Source organism: Hyperolius riggenbachi, chromosome 5, assembly GCF_040937935.1.
Source record: "Hyperolius riggenbachi isolate aHypRig1 chromosome 5, aHypRig1.pri, whole genome shotgun sequence".
In the NCBI taxonomy this organism is placed as follows: domain Eukaryota; kingdom Metazoa; phylum Chordata; class Amphibia; order Anura; family Hyperoliidae; genus Hyperolius; species Hyperolius riggenbachi.
In genome coordinates this window covers 53,794,096-53,813,392 of record NC_090650.1, presented here as the reverse complement: position 1 = coordinate 53,813,392, position 19,297 = coordinate 53,794,096, and the positions used below count along the sequence as shown (strand labels likewise).

The 19,297-nt window shown below is 43.9% G+C and overlaps 1 protein-coding gene across 13 annotated transcripts in view; it reads left to right on the top strand.

The window, feature by feature from the left end:
- SVIL (supervillin) overlaps nucleotides 1–19,297 on the top strand; it is a 211,250-nt gene that overhangs the window by 36,279 nt on the left and 155,674 nt on the right. For all 13 annotated transcript variants that reach the window (XM_068235704.1, XM_068235695.1, XM_068235699.1 and 10 more), the window contains exons 3-6: nucleotides 2,316–2,407; nucleotides 7,975–8,032; nucleotides 8,804–8,934; nucleotides 10,622–11,258. In XM_068235704.1, coding sequence (XP_068091805.1) covers nucleotides 8,025–8,032; nucleotides 8,804–8,934; nucleotides 10,622–11,258 — 776 coding nt within the window. In that variant the 5' untranslated portion in view covers nucleotides 2,316–2,407; nucleotides 7,975–8,024. The remainder of the gene's footprint in view (nucleotides 1–2,315; nucleotides 2,408–7,974; nucleotides 8,033–8,803; nucleotides 8,935–10,621; nucleotides 11,259–19,297) is intronic.

The following is a 19,297-nucleotide window of genomic DNA, read 5'->3' as shown; positions in this document are numbered from 1 at the left end:
AGGCCAGCAACACTCCCCTGCATCCCCCCCCCCCCCCCGAGCCGACTCCCACAACCCCATCCCACCACATTGCCAGCCACACAAAATCTTTAGGTGTCGATAAGTCCCCAAAACCAATGTTTGGGGCCTCATTATTCCCCTTCTCCTTTCTCTTACAATATACAGCGGAGTCTTACCTAATCCAGACAGGATACGAGGCAGCACCGTGCTCTGGATTTCTCTCTGTTGGCACCTCTCTTCCTTGTTACCTGCAGGCACGTATGGGATCACCATAGATAGAGGGGGCAGACCCCTTGTAAGGCCCCTACAGGCTCTGGGACTTTGGGGCAATTGCCCCCTTTGCCTCTATGGTAGCCCCGGTGTAATGAATGATGGTGCAGCCCGAATGCAGCTCAGTACGCTGAAGTGAAACCTCATCACGTGCTGGAGCGTTGGTCATCACGTCCTCAGATGTTGACAAATTACTGCGCATGCCCGATTTTCTGCTGCTCAGTATTTGTCAACGTCTCTGCCTGCCTCCGCCCCCCTCCAGTGTCATCAGGATAATACCCTCCCACTGCAGTCCCCGATATCCTCCGCACCTGCTTATTATATATAAACACACCATTTATTTTAAACACTTTGAATTTCACTGGCATTTTAGTGAAAATGTTAAATTGTATTTTTAAATATAATAAGCAGGTGCAGGGGATATCGGGGACAGCAGTGGGAGGATTGTTCAGGGTCTATGGTTAAAAGTATTAGGGGCAGAGGATCAGCGGGGCTGCCATGCAACTGGTATTGCTTAAAAGGAAATAAACATGTCAACCTCCATATAACTCATACTTCAGTTGTCCTTTAAATGTTGATGCTAGATGTTATTATTAGCATGTCATTAGCTAGATGATATTATTAGCATGGCATGTCTCTATTTATTAAAGGACCACTGAAGCGAAATAAAGAAAGGAAAAAGTCTCATATTTTTATTTTCAGTTCTGTAGCTTTATTTAGAACATTGCATCAGAGTCAGCTAATATTTGCAGTTTACACACTACACTCTGCATCTTAAACTATGAAATAGAGCAGCCCTAATGACCTTTTGAATCCTCCTGCAGAAAACCTTAAACTAGAAACAGGGAGAGACAGTTTGAGATAAGTGCTCAAAAAAGAACTGTAGCCAACCAGATAGCTCAGAGAAGCGCTTTTGCATAGAATAGATAACTGAAGTTTCTTAACTCTTCCTGTACAGGAAACAATATGATACTCCATATCTGTGCTACTAATATTCCATTTCTTAGCTCTACTACACATACAAATCATTATATCCTGTTTATTTTCACTTCAGATTCATTTTAAAAGGACTCCGAGCAGTGCAGAAACTATGGAAAGATGCATATCATTTTAAAGCTCTCTTTCTCCTCTTTCCAATGATATACAAACCGCCGCCCTACGCCTTTTAGTTTTCGCTATTTTCGCGATTGAAATTGCCGCGGCCGCAATTTCAATCGCGAAACTAGAGAAAACTAAAAGGCGTAGGGCGATGATTCCAGAAAGAGGAGAAAGAGAGCTTTAAAATGATATCCATCTTTCCATAGTTACATTGTATTACACAGGACGACAAGTCAGCAGCTCCATTCAGCAGAATGGAGCTGCTGACACTGGGGAAAGTGTCGTCCTGTGTGATACAAGTAACTATGGAAAGTTGGATATCATTTTAAAGCTCTCTTTCTCCTCTTTCTGGCTACACCTAAATCATCGCCCTACGCCTTTTAGTTTTCTCTATTTTCGTGATTGACATTGCGGCCGCGGCAATTTCAATCGCGAAAATAGCGAAAACTAAAAGGCGTAGGGCGGCGGTTTATATATCATTGGGAAGAGGAGAAAGAGAGCTTTAAAATGATATGCATCTTTCCATAGTTTCTGCACTGCTCGGAGTCCCTTTAAGGAGTCACATGGTATTAAGATCTGTGTCTATAATGGAGAATGAAAGTACAACTCCACCCCTGACTATTCATGTCACCTGACAGGTGAAGAGAATAACAACCTCTTACATCTTCCTGATGATGTCAGCAAGCAAGTTTTTTTTGTTAACTCGTCAACAAATTACTGTACATGCCAAAGACTATTGTTGTCTAATATGTGCATTGTACTATATTTATTTGTTGGTTTGTCCGATTTAAAGTAAACAAGTAGCTATAAAAATGGTTGTTATGGACAAATGTGTACTCGCAGGCTTGCATGAAATTCTCTATTGTTCTGATGCACAGTGTACTTTCATGACTGCATTAAAAACTTGCTTGTTTATCCCCTTTTGTTTTGTTTTTTTTAAACCCCAGTTTTCAGAAGAACGTAGGCGGCGGTTCTCCAGGGGATTTTGCGCAGCACTCCCGGGATATTGATGCACAGTTACTCGCTGTCCTTCCTAAAGGTAAGGAGATGAAATACAGTGTGATCCTTGTAATCTAGTGATAGACCCGCCCCCTGGCTGCGCTGCACGGCAGACCTGTCACGTGGGTGATTTACCAGCGGACGGCGAGATTTCATAAACCTCCAGCTGCAATAAAGGCTTACGAGGGGCCGGGGAGCACTTTATGATGATGAACATGTTGCACTTGGCGCCGGGTGCTGAAGCAGCAGGTTAATATTTCAGCAGCAGTGGCCCATGTCATGGAAAGTCTGAGCAATGGAAACGCAGCCATACCTCCAGCCCAAACACTGGTGGATGCAGCTCACTTCTGGGGATTTCCCGGGATATATAGTCTGATTGTGCCAAATGTGATCTGTATTTCCCCACCTGGGGGCACACACACAACAATGGCACTGCTCTCACATCCAGGGGTTTAGCAGCTCAGATGTTGTCTTGCCAGACTGGCATTTATTAAATATTTAGCAAACTCGCAATGAAATGCCGCTAATGGCGTTTGTTTCGTACACTTCCATACATGTGTCAGAGAAAAGCAATAGTCAATGAATTAAAGTGGACCCCCAGCCAAAAATGTTTAAAGTGGACCTGAACTCTTCACAGGACACAGGAAAAACAGAGAGAAATTTACCCTGTATCTATTTAGAGAGTTTAGCCTGTCTAATTCCCTCTTATCTGTGCCTAATCGCAAGTTGTAAGTTGATCTCTCTGCTGTGTCAGTTGGCTGTCTCAGCAAAGCCGCTAACTTGTAAACACAGGATGTTAACCCTATATCTGCTTCCATGAAAGCAGGAAGTAGACGCACTGCAGATTTATTGCAGGATTTCTATCAGCTGCAACAAAGCAATGTTTTTGTGCTGTTATCTTTTAGAGCAGAGCGGAAGTTATGACTTCAGGTTAGCACTGTTTCATAAGGTTTTATTGCTTTCTTTGCTCCCATTTAAAGCACACCTAAAGTGAGAAGTCTATGGAGGCTGCCATATTTATTTCCTTTTAAGCAATATCAGTTGCCTGGCTGTCCTTCTGATCATAGCCCCTAAACAAGCATGCAGCAGATCAGGCGCCCTGATTGAAGTCTGACTGGATTAGCTGCATGCTTATTTCAGGTGTGTGATTTAGACAGGACTGCCAAGCAACTGGTGGTGTTGGAAATAAATATGGCAGCCACCCTATGCCCCTCACTTCAAGTTACCTTGAAGAATTTGAATTTTGAATTCAAATTTAGGGAATGAGAGAATGGATATGGAAACTAAGGATATACAGTGGCTTGCAAAATCATTCGGCCCCCTTGAAGTTTTCCACATTTTGTCATATTATTGCCACAAACGTGAATCAATTTTATTGGAATTCCACATGAAAGACCAATACAAAGTGGTGTACATGTGAGAAGTGGAACGAAATTCATACATGATTCCAAACATTTTTTACATATCAATAACTGCAAAGTGGGGTGTGTGTAATTATTCAGCCCCCTTTGGTCTGAGTGCAGTCTGTTGCCCATAGACATTGGCTGATGAGTGCTAATGACTAGAGTGCACCTGTGTGTAATCTAATGTCAGTACAGATACAGCTGCTCTGTGACGGCCTCAGAGGTTGTCTAAGAGAATATTGGGAGCAACAACACCGTGATGTCCAAATAACACACAAGAAAGGTCAGGGATAAAGTTATTGAGGAATTTAAAGCAGGCTTAGGCTACAAAAAGATTTCCAAAGCCTTGAACATCCCACGGAGCACTGTTCAAATGATCATTCAGAAATGGAAGGAGTATGGCCAACTGTAAGCCTACCAAGACAAGGCCGTCCACCTAAACTCACAGGCTGAACAAGGAGAGTGCTGATCAGAAATGCAGTCAAGAGGCCCATGGTGACTCTGGACAAGCTGCAGAGATCTACAGCTCAGGTGGGGGAATCTGTCCATAGGACAACTATTAGTCATGCACTGCACAAAATTGGACTTTATGGAAGAGTGGCAAGAAGAAAGCCATTGTTAACAGAAAAGCATAAGAAGTCCCATTTGCAGTTTGCCACAAGCCATGTGGGGGACACAGCAAACATGTGGAAGAAGGTGCTCTGGTCAGATGAGACCAAAATTGAACTTTTTGGCAAAAATGCAAAACGCTATGTGTGGCGGAAAACTAACACTGCACATCACTCTGAACACACCATCCCCACTGTCAAATATGGTGGTGGCAGCATCATTCTCTGGGGGTGCTTCTCTTCAGCAGGGACAGGGAAGCTGGTCAGAGGTGATGGGAAGATGGATGGAGCCAAATACAGGGCAATCGTGGAAGAAAACCTCTTGGAGTCTGTGGCGGAGGTTCACCTTCCAGCAGGACAACGATCCTAAACATAAAGCCAGGGCAACAATGGAATGGTTTACAACAAAACATATCCATGTGTTAGAATGGCCCAGTCAAAGTCCAGATCTAAATCCAAACGAAAATATGTGGCACGATCTGAAAACTGCTGTTCACAAACGCTGTCCATCTAATCTGACTGAGCTGGAGTTGTTTTGCAAAGAAGAATGGGCAAGGATTTCAGTCTCTAGATGTGCAAAGCTGGTAGAGACATGCCCTAAAGCAGTGGTCCTCAAACTAAGGCCCGCGGGCCGAATGTGGCCCCCTGAGGCTTTTTTACCGGCCCCCCACCCACAAAATATATTACTTATAGATGCGGTCAGCTACATCTTTAAATATTGGTGATCTGCATATAGAATAGCAGTGCTGGCACCACCTTTCCACATGGAAGCCCGGAAGCAGTAATTCACTGGTTTCCAATCAAATTACACATCAGGTGACACTGCTGTCCAATTGGACTGCAGGTTGTCACCTGGGTATGCTTCACTGTCTGGCCCGCAAATACTTCTACATCATTATATGTATACTCCGGCCCCCCAAGCAGTCTGAAGTATGTTGACCTGGCCCTCAAACCAAAACGTTTGGGGACCCCTGCCCTAAAGCCTAAAAGACTGGCAGCTGTAATTGCAGCAAAAGGTGGTTCTACAAAGTATTGACTCAGGGGGGCTGAATAATTACGCACACCCCACTTTGCAGTTATTGATTTGTAAAAAATGTTTGGAATCGTATGATTTTCCTTCCACTTCTCACGTGTACACCACTTTGTATTGGTCTTTCACATGGAATTCCAATAAAATTAATTCATGATTGTGGCAGTAATATGACAAAATGTGGAAATCTTCAAGGGGGCTGAATACTTTTGCAAGCTACTGTATGTGTAATGAATTAAATGTTACATTTTTGAGTTGACTACAACTTTGTTTAAAATTGCATGCAACTTGGAAATTGTCCTGAAGTGAGAGGTATGTGGAGACTGCCATATTTATTTCCTCCTAAACAGTACTGGTTGCCTGCCGTCCTGCTGATCTCTCTGGCTGATGTAGTGTTGGATTCAGACACCTGAAACAAACCTGCTGCTAGTCTTGTCAGAATTTTGTCAGAAACATCTGATGTGCATGCTTGTTCAGGGTCTTTGGCTAAAAGTATTAGAGGCAGAGGATCAGCAGGACAGCCAGGAAATGTGCATTGTTGAGAAGGAAATAAATATGGCAGCCTCCATATAACTCCCACTTCAGGTTCCCTTTAAACTGTGTGCAGATTGCAACAAAATGGCCTATAAACTTGGAAAATTGGCATATCGTTGACAAACCCTACTTGCGTGTACAACACATTGCTGAGCTCTTTACTGCATGGAGAGGGGAGGAAGAAGGATGGATTGGAATGAATGTTCCTGCCGAGCATGAGATGTTAATGTAAGCTTACGTGCACATCGTATGCATCTCGGGATATGGCTAGTCCAATGCACTCCCTGCCAGCTTTCATTGGCCCAACCTCAGCTGCATACCGTTTGTCACACTTTCATGCAATATTAGCATGTCATTAACCACTTCTAATTCTGACATCTGTTATGACAAAAACAGGGGATGGACACACACACATGGCAATATTGGGCTGAACAATAGAATAGAACTTCACTTTTAATACACTCACAGTAAAATTGATTTTACAATACGATTATTGAATAAAATTGTGATTTGTGCAGAAAACTAATCATTACATTTGTACACTACTACAGCTTGTTCCGCTGGGTGCAATTCCTCAGTCTACACTTTTTACACAAACAAAAAGTTCCTACATGTTTCGCTACAAAGTGGGGCTTCCGCAGGGGTGCCAAGTGTAAAAGTGGCGCATGCAAACATATGCAGCACGGTTGCTTAGTGGATAGAGCTCTCACCTTGCAGTGCTGGATTCCACAGTTCTAATCTCAGCCAAGGTTTTACTTTGTGTCTGGTCTCATGCGACCAGCCTGCGGCCCGTATAGGACACCTGTCACTAGAAGGCTCCTGAATACTATGAGCTTTTTCCTCCAGGCAAAGGGTGATCAATGAGATGCTAACAATTAGTTTATGCAAATTTTAGGCATTTACAATAAATCTATAATTGTCTTAACACCGAATTAATTTTTGCTGAATGCTGACAATTAAGGTTGGTCAATGAGAAGTCGAATAATCCCATCTTGTATGCAAATTCTATGCAAAGTGTATAAACCTTGAAAATGGGCCAAGCAAAACATTTCCTGCTGATTTTTGATTGGCCGTAATTCTTTGCAATTCATTGATCACCTCTACTGACAGGTGATGCAGACTATTTCCTAACACCTTCCATGAGTGTAAAGGTGGCCACTAACAATACAATTTCCCAATCAATCATTTACAAATGATTCTTCATATGAAGCATCAGAAATTGTTTGGGACCTCTAATGGACAAAAATCACCTAACCAATCCGATCAGATTAATGAAATGGATCCGAATTTTGGGTCAGTTTCATTAATGTGATAGGCTTGGTTAGAATATTTTTGTCCATTAGTGGTCCCAAACTAATCCTTTCCGATGGTTCATTTGAAGAATAATTTGTGAACGATTGTTCAAGAAATTGTATCGTTAGTGGCAGGGCTGTGGAGTCTGAGACAGGGCAATTTTGGGTACCTGGAGTCTAAGTTGGAGTCGGTGGTTTCATAAACTGAGGAGTTGGAGTCGGATGATTTTTGTACCGACTCCACAGCCTTGGTTAGTGGCCACCATTTAAAGCTACACCACTTCACTAGGGAATAATAACCGTGACAGACGGGGGGAAGGGGGAGTGAGGAGGCAGCTGCAGATCACTGAGGAGGAGACAAGGGTGTGTTCTTATTTAATAAAATATGTATATCATTTTTTGTGTAATTTACGGAACTTTTAGAGCTTGTTCACGCTTCAAGAGCTTTTTAAGCACCGTGATTTTGAAAAGCTCTTGCTAATGTAATGCTATGGGGGATTCTTTTTTTTTTTTTTTTTTTTTTTTTTTTTTTTACAAAATCGCATCGCTCCAGTGAGAACACACACATAGGATAACATTAGCAAGACCTTTTCAAATCACAAAGCACTTAGAAAAGCTCTTGTAGCGTTAACAAGCTCTTAATCAAATGTCTGCAATGTAAAGAGAAGCGTTGTGGTTCTACTTCTCTCCGGTGACTTCAGTTGCTTTTGATTCTGAGATTTACCTTTATCTGTTTTTAGTTTCAGAACTAAGAAAGCTGTTTGAGCCCAGCAGGAAATCCTTCACAGACATGAAGAGGTAATGGGTGTGTGTCTGTGTGTGTCTGTGTGTGTCTGTGTGTGTCTGTGTGTGTCTGTGTGTGTCTGTGTGTGTCTGTGTGTGTCTGTGTGTGTCTGTGTGTGTCTGTGTGTGTCTGTGTGTGTCTGTGTGTGTCTGTGTGTGTCTGTGTGTGTCTGTGTGTGTCTGTGTGTGTCTGTGTGTGTCTGTGTGTGTCTGTGTGTGTCTGTGTGTGTCTGTGTGTGTCTGTGTGTGTCTGTGTGTGTCTGTGTGTGTCTGTGTGTGTCTGTGTGTGTCTATGTGTGTCTGTGTGTGTCTGTGTGTGTCTGTGTGTGTCTGTGTGTGTCTGTGTGTGTTTACGTGTGTGTGTGGTGGTTGCACGTGAGATGGTGTGTGCTGTTCTGTGTCACAGTGAAGCATCTAGAGCTACGTACTCGCCGCAAAAACGCAGAAGTTGACTCGGGGAAGAGCGGTGACTAACAATCTTTCCCCGATCTGTCTTCCACAATTGCGAACGTTGTAACAAACAATAGGTGCAAACGTGCCGTTGAACAATCGGGGTAATTAGTGTGGGGCTTATTGGTGATCAGGACGACCGTCCACGATTGGATCCACCATGTGGGTCGTTTACAGTGAACGATTATCACACACGATCACCTGTCGTTGAGCATCAGAACGTTATGTGATATCGCGGAAAATCATTAGTCGCTTGAAATTGTTTGCGTAAAAATCGTTTCGAGGGTATGGCCCATAAGACCTCCAAGAATTACTGAACGTTTCCTCCGATTTCAGGAAAGAGAGAATTGCGAGGCGCTTGGAAGGCATTGAGAATGAGGCTCCACCAATCATGCTGCAGAACAGGCTGCTAGAGGAAGACACACCAAGATACATGAGAGCCACAGATGCGTACACATCACACATAGGTATGATGGCTCAAACTTCTCACGTTTTCTGTGATTCCACTATTCCCCCCCCCCCCCCCCAAACCCCTTTTCAACTTCAGTCTTACAGAGAAACCATGACCAAGATTTGAACTTCATCCCAATCAGTAGCTGATACCCCCTTTTACACGGACCCTGTATAGCTGATATTGTGGTGAAACCCCTCCAACAGAAAGCTGTGAGGACCATAGTCCTGGCAGTTTCCTGTCTGTGAACCTCGTTGCATTGTGGGAAATAAGTTAACAGCTGCTTCCAACTGCCAAAAAATCAAGCAGCATCTCTTTCCAATGACATCACCTGCCAGCAGTAAAAATGTCACCATGTGATAAATGTCAGGATGTAAATCTGAAAGAGGAAAGATTTTACAATGGGGCAAACACTGACTAAATCATTTATACATACTTATTGTAAAAATGAAGCACTTTTTTTTTATTGCATTATTTTCACTGGAGTTCCTCTTTAAGCCAAACGTGCTTTCTAACATTTCTAAGAAAGTCAAATTTCATATCCTGACTACAGCAGGGCAAGTCAATGCAAAGCAAATCTGAATTCTTTTTTAGTTTACATATTGGCATACTATTTGCATCAACTCAAAATAATTAGCATGCCATTGACCATCCCTACCTAGCATGAGATGTTAAAAATGTAAGCTGACATGCAATTCGTATGCAACCCGGAATTGGGCTGGTTGAATACACTTCTAGACAACCTTCGTTGGCCCAATACAAGCTGCCTACCATACGTTAAATACGTTCATGCAATATTAGCAGGTAATAGGCCATTGCTGATTCTGACATCTGTTATGCCAAAAACCTGAGATTTGGAGAGGTGTCACTAGTCTAGCGTTTGTGTGTATGGCTAAAGAACGGGCAGAGACCGGGCAGCAGATGATGCCTGCCTTGGGTTATCTAGGATCAACTGGTAGGAATCGCAAGAAATTTTCTAATTTATTCAGATTTCCATTCCTGACAATGTTTATTTGTGCATAGTGTCTGTGTATGCTCCGCAGAAAATGGTTGCCAGCTCCATCCAGAATTTTCTGGCTTGCACCCCTGTAATTAAGGTACGTACACACGTCCTGATTTTCCACCCAACTTGTTGTCCGACTTGTTGTTTGAATGACAAGTTGAGCGTGTGTACGCGCAGTCGAGCGACTGATAACAGCTGGTTTGCCCGAACCGCTTGGTGGATCAGTTTGGACCAACTGTCGTTCAAACGACTGTCAGGTCCGTATGTGTGTACAAACGACTTCTTGTCATTTCTCCAACTAGTAGACATTGAAACATACAGTCGTTTGATCAGTCGTTTAATCTGTCGTTTAATCTAGTCCATTGCTCTATCAGGTCCATTGTCCATTATCAAGTTGGTTAAACGACATGCAAATTAGGATATCAGCCGCTTTGTTGCTCAGTGTGTACAGGACCTTTGAACGACTTCAAGTGCAAACAACAAGACTTTCAAACGACCAGTTTAAACGACAATCAGGCGTAAAGTTGGACGGGTGTACGCACCTTTATTATGACTGATATGTTATGTCAGCAGTTGTTAAACAGGCAGAGACAGACTGATTACATTGCCTAGCTTTTTACATTTCTACATAAAAGTATACCTTGTGTTTTGTTTTGCTCTTCACCTACTTTACTACGTTTTTGTTCTGTTCTGATTTAAGGACATGCAAATGACGATGCAGTTTCAGAGTCTTCGGTGGAGGCACATTCTAGATTAAGGTATCACCATCAGTCAGCAGCAGACAACCAGTCTGAAACCTCCAGTATTCCAGGAAGTATCGACGTCCATGAACAGGAATCTAAAGCAGAACGCATTGCACGGTATAAAGCGGAACGCAGACGCCAGTTGGCAGAGAAATATGGACTACCCCTAGACTCTGAAGCAGATTCCGAATACCAGACCAGATACACAAGTGCGCGAACAAGGAAAGACAGCGAGACGTCTGAGAAGAGTTCCGGATTGTTTAAAGATGATGAATTCAAAGATAACAGCTCAGATTACTTTTACCGTCCCGAAAGGAGAGTTCGCACTGCCGACACTAAGCCCCATGACCTCAATGAGAACATGGCCACCCGAGACGCACTGCAAAACCTGGAAAACAACAACCAGTTCCGTGGAATCTCCCAGGTAGATGGTGCCGCCATGTCCGTAGCCGCACCAAGGCAAGGAAACCTTCTGGGGGAAGCACCCCGGTCACCAAAGTTTCCTCGGCGTGGATCAGAGACCTCACCAAAGCTTCCTTCATCGCCTACCGTCCCCTCTGCTGACCAGCAGCAACTGCCAGACGTCCGGCAAGGGTGAGCAGGAGTCTGTTTACTGTTCTACTCATGTGTAATGCTAAGTGTGAAGCCCCATTCGCACGCTCAACAGCGGTCTTTTATGCAGCACAATTGTTGAACAACTTTTTTTGCGAAACAGCTAAAATGTTTTTTGCTATTGTTCAAAAAGCTGATAAGACTGATAAGAAGGCAATCCAACAGTTGGATTGACTTCTTGTCAGTCTTATCAGCTTTTTGAACAAAAGCAAAATACTTTTTTTTAGCTGTTTCAACTTGTTTCACAACAAAAGTTGTTCAACAATTGTGCTGTATAAAAGACCGCTGTTGAGCGTGTGAATGGGGAGGGAAGGTATAAAGATTGCTTACTAAAAGTTTAGGCTCATACACAAGTCCAACAGGTTGTTTACACAAGTACGTACACACACTCTCCAACCAACAAAACAACCAACTCGCTTAAATACTATGCGTCCAAGCTAAACTACAAACTTCACAACATTTCTGCATTGAGGGCTGAGACACACCAGAAAAGCTCCCCAAGCGCTAGAGGTTTCAAAAGCTCTTCCCAATGTAATGCTATGGGTTTTTTTTTTTTTTTACAAAACCTCATCGCTCCAGTGTGCATAGACACATAGGATAACATTAGCAGGAGGTTTCAAAAACTCAAAACGCTCAGAAAAACTCCTCTGGTGTGCACCAGGCCTCAAAAACAGGTGTACACACTTTCCAACCTGCAAACAACCTCAACTATCTTCCAACAGACCAAGTGTAGAAGAAGAAGATAGCTGGGCAGATTGTATGGACGTGCGTTTCAGCCTTTAGAAAAACTCCATTTGCAGGATACTTGAGGATCCCCAGAAAGGGAAAAACAAGAGAAGCAGGGGCCTTCTAAAGGCCCCTTTCCACTAACAAACGCAATTGCATTTCTTTCTATTTCCACTACCGCAACTTTGTTTGGGTGTACGCCGAGATTGCTGTGCACTAGTGATTTTTGATGTGAGAAAAAAAATCAGCTGGAAAATTATTCGAATTGCCAGATCGCACAAAAATCCTATAATGGAGTGAGTGTCATGCTGTTTTCCTGACACCAATGCAGGCAGAATGCAGTAGGCTGGCGATTGCGCATCTGTAAAAAAACGAATTGCATTAGTTGAAAAACATGACCACGATTAATCGCAGTGCTGCTGCAATTGGCAAAACGTGAGCCATCCGATTTTGCCTCCGAAATGATCTAACTCAATTCTGTTTTAATTAGAAAATGTTATTGGCGGGGTTCAATGTGCTTGGCGGTCCGGCCCACTTCATCAAGTTTTGTACCAATTTGGCTTCTGGAGGTTTTCAGTGAGATGAACATATTTGAGTTGTTGCAGGATTATGCAAATGGTGTATGCAGCTTGAAAATGTATAACTTGAATCTTGCCAAGGTTTTTTTTGATTGGTCCATTTTCAAACTGCATACACTTGCATGAACCTGCTTCAACTGTGAATTATTTGCATCTCATTGACAACATCCACACTAATATGAGCGCCTCTATGACCAATGGGAGAGGGTAGCCAAATCTGCACATTACCTGATAAAATGGATCAGATCTGTAAAACGCATTGTAACATTGCCAGTAGTATTTTCTACTCAAACAGAATAGTTAGATCATTTTGGAGGGTAGTGCCACCCTTTTTTTTTTTTTTGTATTCTATATTAACTGGACACCTCCAATATAGCTGTTCCTGTAGATCAAATTGCAGGATGGTCAACAAAAAATACATGTTTGCCTGCTTCCTTGTCCTGTTACTCAGTTGTAAGACAGGCCTGCATGTAAGCAGGAGGACAATGACAATGAATCTACCAATAAGGAAGAAATAAAAATTTGTGTGGTTCTTCATGGGGTGTGGAGGTAATTATTTCCCCAATTTCTCTTTCTAGCCATCCTGTAGTTTTAACATTACCAAACATTTTCCTTCCACCTCAATTTTCATCCAATAAAAAATTCTTAAAGCTATAGTCTGGAGTACTGTTGCCACAAGACTGTCCAAAAACCTCCACCTCGTTAAATGAGTTATTTAAAGGGCAACTGAAGCAAGAGGGATATGGACGCTGACTTTACTTTTTAACAATGCACATTGCCTGGCTGTCCTGCTGATCCTCTGCCTCTAATATTTTTAGCTACAGTACCTGAACAAGCATATGCAGCAGATCAGATGTTTCTGACATTGTCAGATCTGACTGGATTAGCTGCATGCTTGTTTTTGGTGTGATGCAGACACTTCAGCAGCCAAATAGATCAGCAGGGCTGCCAGGCAATGTGTATTGTTTAAAAGTAAATAAATATGACAGCCTCCATATTCTTCTCCCTTCAGATCACCTTTAACTTCACACAGTTAGTTCAACACGAGGGAAGCTAATGAGAAACGGCCATACCTTCCTTACCAGCCTTACCAGTGTCTGTATGAAGCAGTGTGAAATGGCTGCTATGTGCCGGTAACAACAAACAGGCTAGCTGAAACAGTCCTTAATCTTAGCAATGTACAGAGCTGAACTGAAAGCGTGTGGAAGTGGAATTTTTCCTTTAAAGGAAATCCTAAAGGCAGAAAAAAAAAATCTGTTAACTTACCTGGTGTTTCTACCCCTGGAGTCATGCTGTGCCTGCACCATCCTTTCAAGACCTTCCGGCCAGCAGCTGCAACCCCCAAGAACCTGCCTGGCCATGCATCTCTTTGCCACATCCAGATTGCCGGCAGCGGTCTGCGCATGTGTAGTATGCATAAGTCACTACTGTGCAGGTGCATGCAGCTTTGGGCCCGCGCATTCACAGTAACCTTTTACCAGGAGGATGGGCACAGGATGACTGCAGGGGGCTGCAAGAAGCCCCAGGTAAGTTAAAGAGACTCTGTAAGATCAAAAAGTTGCCCTGGAGGGTACTCACCTTGGGAGGGGGAAGCCTCAGGGTCCCAATGAGGATTCCCACGCGGTCCTCTGTCCCACGTGGGTCTCTCTGCAGTCCTCCGAACAGCCGCCCAACAGCCTGTTCAATATTTACCTTTGCAGGCTCCAGCAGGGGCGCTGTTGCTGCTTTCGGCTCCGAAATAGGCGGAAATACCCGATCTCAGTCAGGTCCGCTCTACTGCGCAGGCACTGGAGACAAGAGCCGCCACAGTGCCTGCGCAGGAGCCGGGAAGGTAAATATTTACATTCCTGCTGTTCGGAGGGCTGCAGCGAGACCCCCGAGGGACAGAGGACGTCGTGGGAAGCCTCATTGGGACCCTGAGGCTTCCCCCTCCCGAGGTGAGTACCCCCCAGGGCAACTTTTTGACGTTACAGGTTTTCTTTAAATTTTTTCTTTTTTTTTTTTTGCATTTAGTAACCCTTTAACATAGGCTTGTCCTGGGACAGATGTGGAGGCTGCCATTGCTGTCTTCTAAATGCAAATTTTACTACGGTATTTTTATTAGTGACCGGCTTAGAAAGTTTCACATGTAAAAGCTTGATTGAGCCAGTGACCTGTTTCTTCAGCATTGCATCATTGGTGGGGCAATTGATTGTTCCACCTTAAACGTTTGATCTTGATCACATTTCAGAACAAATCTGGTGTACGAGCGATAGAGCCTCCATCCTGTTCACGTTGTACTGCTGTGTGTAGTAGAAAACTATGCTGCTCCCTACTGGCTGCTCACTGACTATTCATCACTGATAAACTGTCCAAAGACAGTCTGATACCATAAGAGTCTGAGCAATGTATAGGTTCTTTTAACCCATTGGCAACTTCAGTAGAGCTATCTTGTTTGAGATAAGTGCACTTCTTTTGACTTCAGTTGGCAGAGTTTTTTGTCCTGTGATTCGTGGAATGCTTTGATCTCTCTTTAAGCTTCGTTCACACTGACAAACTCAGATGGTCAGATGATCATAACGCAATGCGCACTGCCACCTGCGCTTCCATGCGTTGTGTGGCGGGTCAGCGGCACGTTTGGCAAAAAATGGTTGCAGCAGTGCAGCCTATGCCCACTTCTGATGCTCGTGTATCAGTCGCTATGCACGTTGCTGAAATACGGACGGCAATGCGTATAATGTGAACGAGGCCTTCCTGAGCAGAAAATATAGCAACTGAAAGCAGAAGTCCTCTGCCCCCAGTGGCAAGTGGCCATAAATACCCATTATTTCAGTGCTAATTAGAAGCAGGGAAATGTAACAAATCAGAAATAAAAAAAAGTGCTGAAATAAATTGGCATTGCGCACTTGCAAACCTCTAAATAAGCTGCTAGTTGGGCTTAAAATTGTGCTTTTCCCAAACCACTAAATACCAACTTATCTGTCAAAGAAATGTATTTTGTCCATTCACTCTGGAGGCACACAGTTCTGTCATGCTGCATGCTAGTCAGGTGACACCACTATTTCCTGTTTATCTTTGATGCTTTCTCTGTCACCCACCCAATTATTGTATAGTAAGCCACCATTGTCACACTATATAGCTGGTGCACTTAAATAAAATGGGCTATACTATATTTTTATTCCTCATTTTGTGATGGAATGAGAATCCCTGTTCATACCACAAGTTAGTTTGGGAATCCATTTTATAAAGGTAAGATGTAGAGATGATTGCCCCATATATCAGGAGCATTTGTCTCTGTTGGTGTTACCTTGTAATCTGGCAGAAAAAGCAGCAAGTCCTGTCCATAATACATACTTTTCTCCCAGCTCAGTTGTTTAACTTGCAGATCTTTGGGTTGCAGCTGACATTGTGGCCAGAGAAGAATCGAAGACAGTGCAGAATAGAATCCCACAAGCTGTAATTTAGCAAGATGTTATGCTAATGGAGAACATGTGTTTTGGAACTGAATGGTCCCTGCTATTTTGACATTTTGTGATTTGGTTACTTTGTAAGGAACGAAGATGTGTATCACAGAGGTTCGACTGCCATTTGTAAAACATTTTATTAAATTTTGAATGCCCTAGTTAAGGCTCTCATTTTTCAATGCACGTGGTAGTAAATTTGGGATAAGTGCCTATTCATCAACTTTTTTTTCCTTGGGCATCTCTAGAGGGAAGCCTTAGGGTTAGGTGTCAGTAGAGGGAAGCCTTAGCGTTAGGAGTCAGTAGAGAGGGAGGTCTTGGGGTTTGGCGTTGTAAAGGGAGGTTTTAGGGTTGAGTATCGTTAGAGTTCTTGGGGTTAGGCATCAGTAGAGGGAGGTCTTTTGGTTAGGCGTCTGTAGAGGGAGGTCTTGGGGATCGGCATCTGTAGAGGGAAGCCTTAGGGTTAGGGGTCGATAGAGGGAAGGCTTAGCGTTAGGAGTCAGTAGAGAGGTAGGTCTTGGGGTTAGGCGTTGTAAAGGGAGGTCTTAGGGTTGGGTATCGTTAGAGGGAGATCTTGGGGATAGGCATCCGTAGAGGGAAGTCTTAGGGTTAGGCAACAATAGAGTGAGGTCTTGCGGTTAGGCATTGATAAAGGGAGGTCTTAGGGTTAGGCATTGGTAGAGGGAGGATTCTTTGTGAGAGTATGGTTAAGACCGACTTAAATCTTAATTTAGATTACTGATATTTAAATACTGGAATTGAGTAGTAAAATATCAGAAATGTTGTCTGTTTTCTCAGTGGATCTCTGGAACCAGCACCGTTGCTCGTGTGGGAAGTGACTTTCCTATTCTGGGCAGAACGAAGCTCTGCTTTCCCTGCATATTTTTTCAATTGTGCAGAAATCTGAAACCTCAGTTTATTGGAAGCTGAACCACCTCTGTAAACCTCGGAGAAGTCTCTGAGGGAGGTGAAGGATTCTGGATTCTCACAGTACATTGCCTCTCCCAGCATTTTTACCGCTCATGTTACATCTCATAGCCTGCCTGAAAGGAGGGAGCCCAGAGACCGCGGTGCAATTACCTAATGCACAGCTGTTCCTGGAAGGCCTCCGCTCCTGACTGCGCTACAGGTAGAGGAGACTGTGCACTGATGTGTGTCCTCCTCTGTCAGCAGGCCTTCATTCAGGAGAGCATATAAATCATGTGTGCCGAAGTCCTGTATGGTTTGTGGAATGCATCAAGCAGAGCTCTCATTACACAAATCAATAAAGCCGCTGATGTCAGCATTACTAAGTCACGTTATCGTTTTCAATTAAAGGAAAACTCTGGGGTCGGCTTTATAAAAGTATACCTTAACGTGGCCGTACATTAGTTGACTTGGGGGCTGATCGACCATCCGATTCGATTATAATCAGATGAAAATCTGTGCATGCGCTATTGATGATTCAACCAATTTTGGCCTGATATTGGTTGCATGAATCAGTCGGACATGCTGCAAGATGTTGGGCTATTGTGGTCGGTCGGGTGCGCAGCAGTAACGGCGAGTGTTATTTGGACAAGCGTTGAATGCGACAAAACCCCCAAAGCTGTCCCCCCTAATGGTCAATGTGCCCCCACCCCGGAGCCCAGTGCACTATACATTACCTGGTCGCCACTGCCTCCGGGCACTTTCATCCATCCACTCTCGCGGCCCAATAGGTTGCCGGCGTACACATGGGCATGTGTGTGATGTTACACACACCCACGTTACTCCGGAAACCATGTGAGCCGCGTGTACGGTTGAAGGACAGATCCCAGAGCCAGCGTCTGACAGGGACAGGAAATGTATAGAGCACTGGCTGGGGCGGGGGAGAAGACAGTGACCATTGGGGGGACAGCAGCAGATGCAGTGTCACAAGGCCCATTCAGGATCCATTTCATGCTGAAATTGATTGGGAACTGGCCTGTGGTGTATGGGCAGGCAACAGATCTCCAATCAGAGAGATCAGTCTGTCGATCTGCCCATCCATCCTCTGATGTATGGGCACCTTAAGTTATATCACCTTTAGATGCTGCTTTTTTCTTGCTTATGATAGAATCGGAATCTTTTTTTATTCTCCAAGCATGTGGGTCACGCCCGGGATTGGGTTTGGCACACAAGATGGAGATGGTATGGGAGAGGACACACAGTACTTCTATAATAACAAACAAAGCTGAGTAGCACAATATACACAATATACAGCAGTGTAAATATAATCTGTCGGTAATGGTGAAAACCTAAGGGGGGAGGGCATGGAAAGAGAGTTCAGTAGGTTGACAGCCGAGGGGGAAAAAAAGCTGTTCTTGTGCAAGATAGCCAACACCAGCCTTTGACACCGAAATCACACTCTGCAGTTTGGCATTGTCAGAGATATCCAAACGTCTCCAACGGGGATTGCCTGATTCTGCAATCCATGAATGCATTATATGAGATTGTGTTGAGAGTTGCCGAGTGATGTATGAATTTTGAGAATCCAACCAGTGAAGCATGATACAGTCTTGCAAGGCTTCCACTCCCCTCTCCGTAGTGCAGTACACACTGCTCGGCCAAAAGCCAGACAGCAATTAGCTTAATGGGAGTTTGAAGTGAGTTATATGGTGCCTGCTACATTTTTGTTTTTCTGTTTAACAATACCTGTTGCCTGGCAGTCCTGCAGATCTCTTTGGCTGCAGTAGTTTCTGAATCTACAGTATACCTGGAATAAACATGCAACTAATCTAGAGACTAAAGGTGGCCATACATCTGGCAACTTGGCTGATCGACCATCGAATTGGATGAAAATCTGTGCCACCAAGTGCATGCCCGACTGACAAAGCGACAGATTTTGGGACGGAAATTGGTGGCATGGTATGTCGCGCCTGCTGCAAGATGTCTGGCCGAAGTTGGTCGGTCGGGTTTGCAGCGGCCGACTTTGGAACGAACGACGAAACCCCCGCCGCTATATAAATGTGCCCCCCTCTGTGTTTGCATTTATTCATTACCTGTCCGGTGTCAGCCTCCTGGCGGTGTCCGTCCATCTCGCCGAGTTCCGCATACACTCATACACGCTAGTGTGTACGCAGCTGTTACCCGGCAAGATAGCCAGTCACTACACGGAGGCTGCTACAGGACCGGTAATGTATAAATGCACACACTGGGAGGGCACCTTTATACATTGGGGGGCGGTGCGGACGCTGAAATCGGACGGTAATCAGATTCGATTAGAGATAAATTTCTCTTTGTCGAATCTGCCCATAATTATCAGGTCTATGAGCACTTT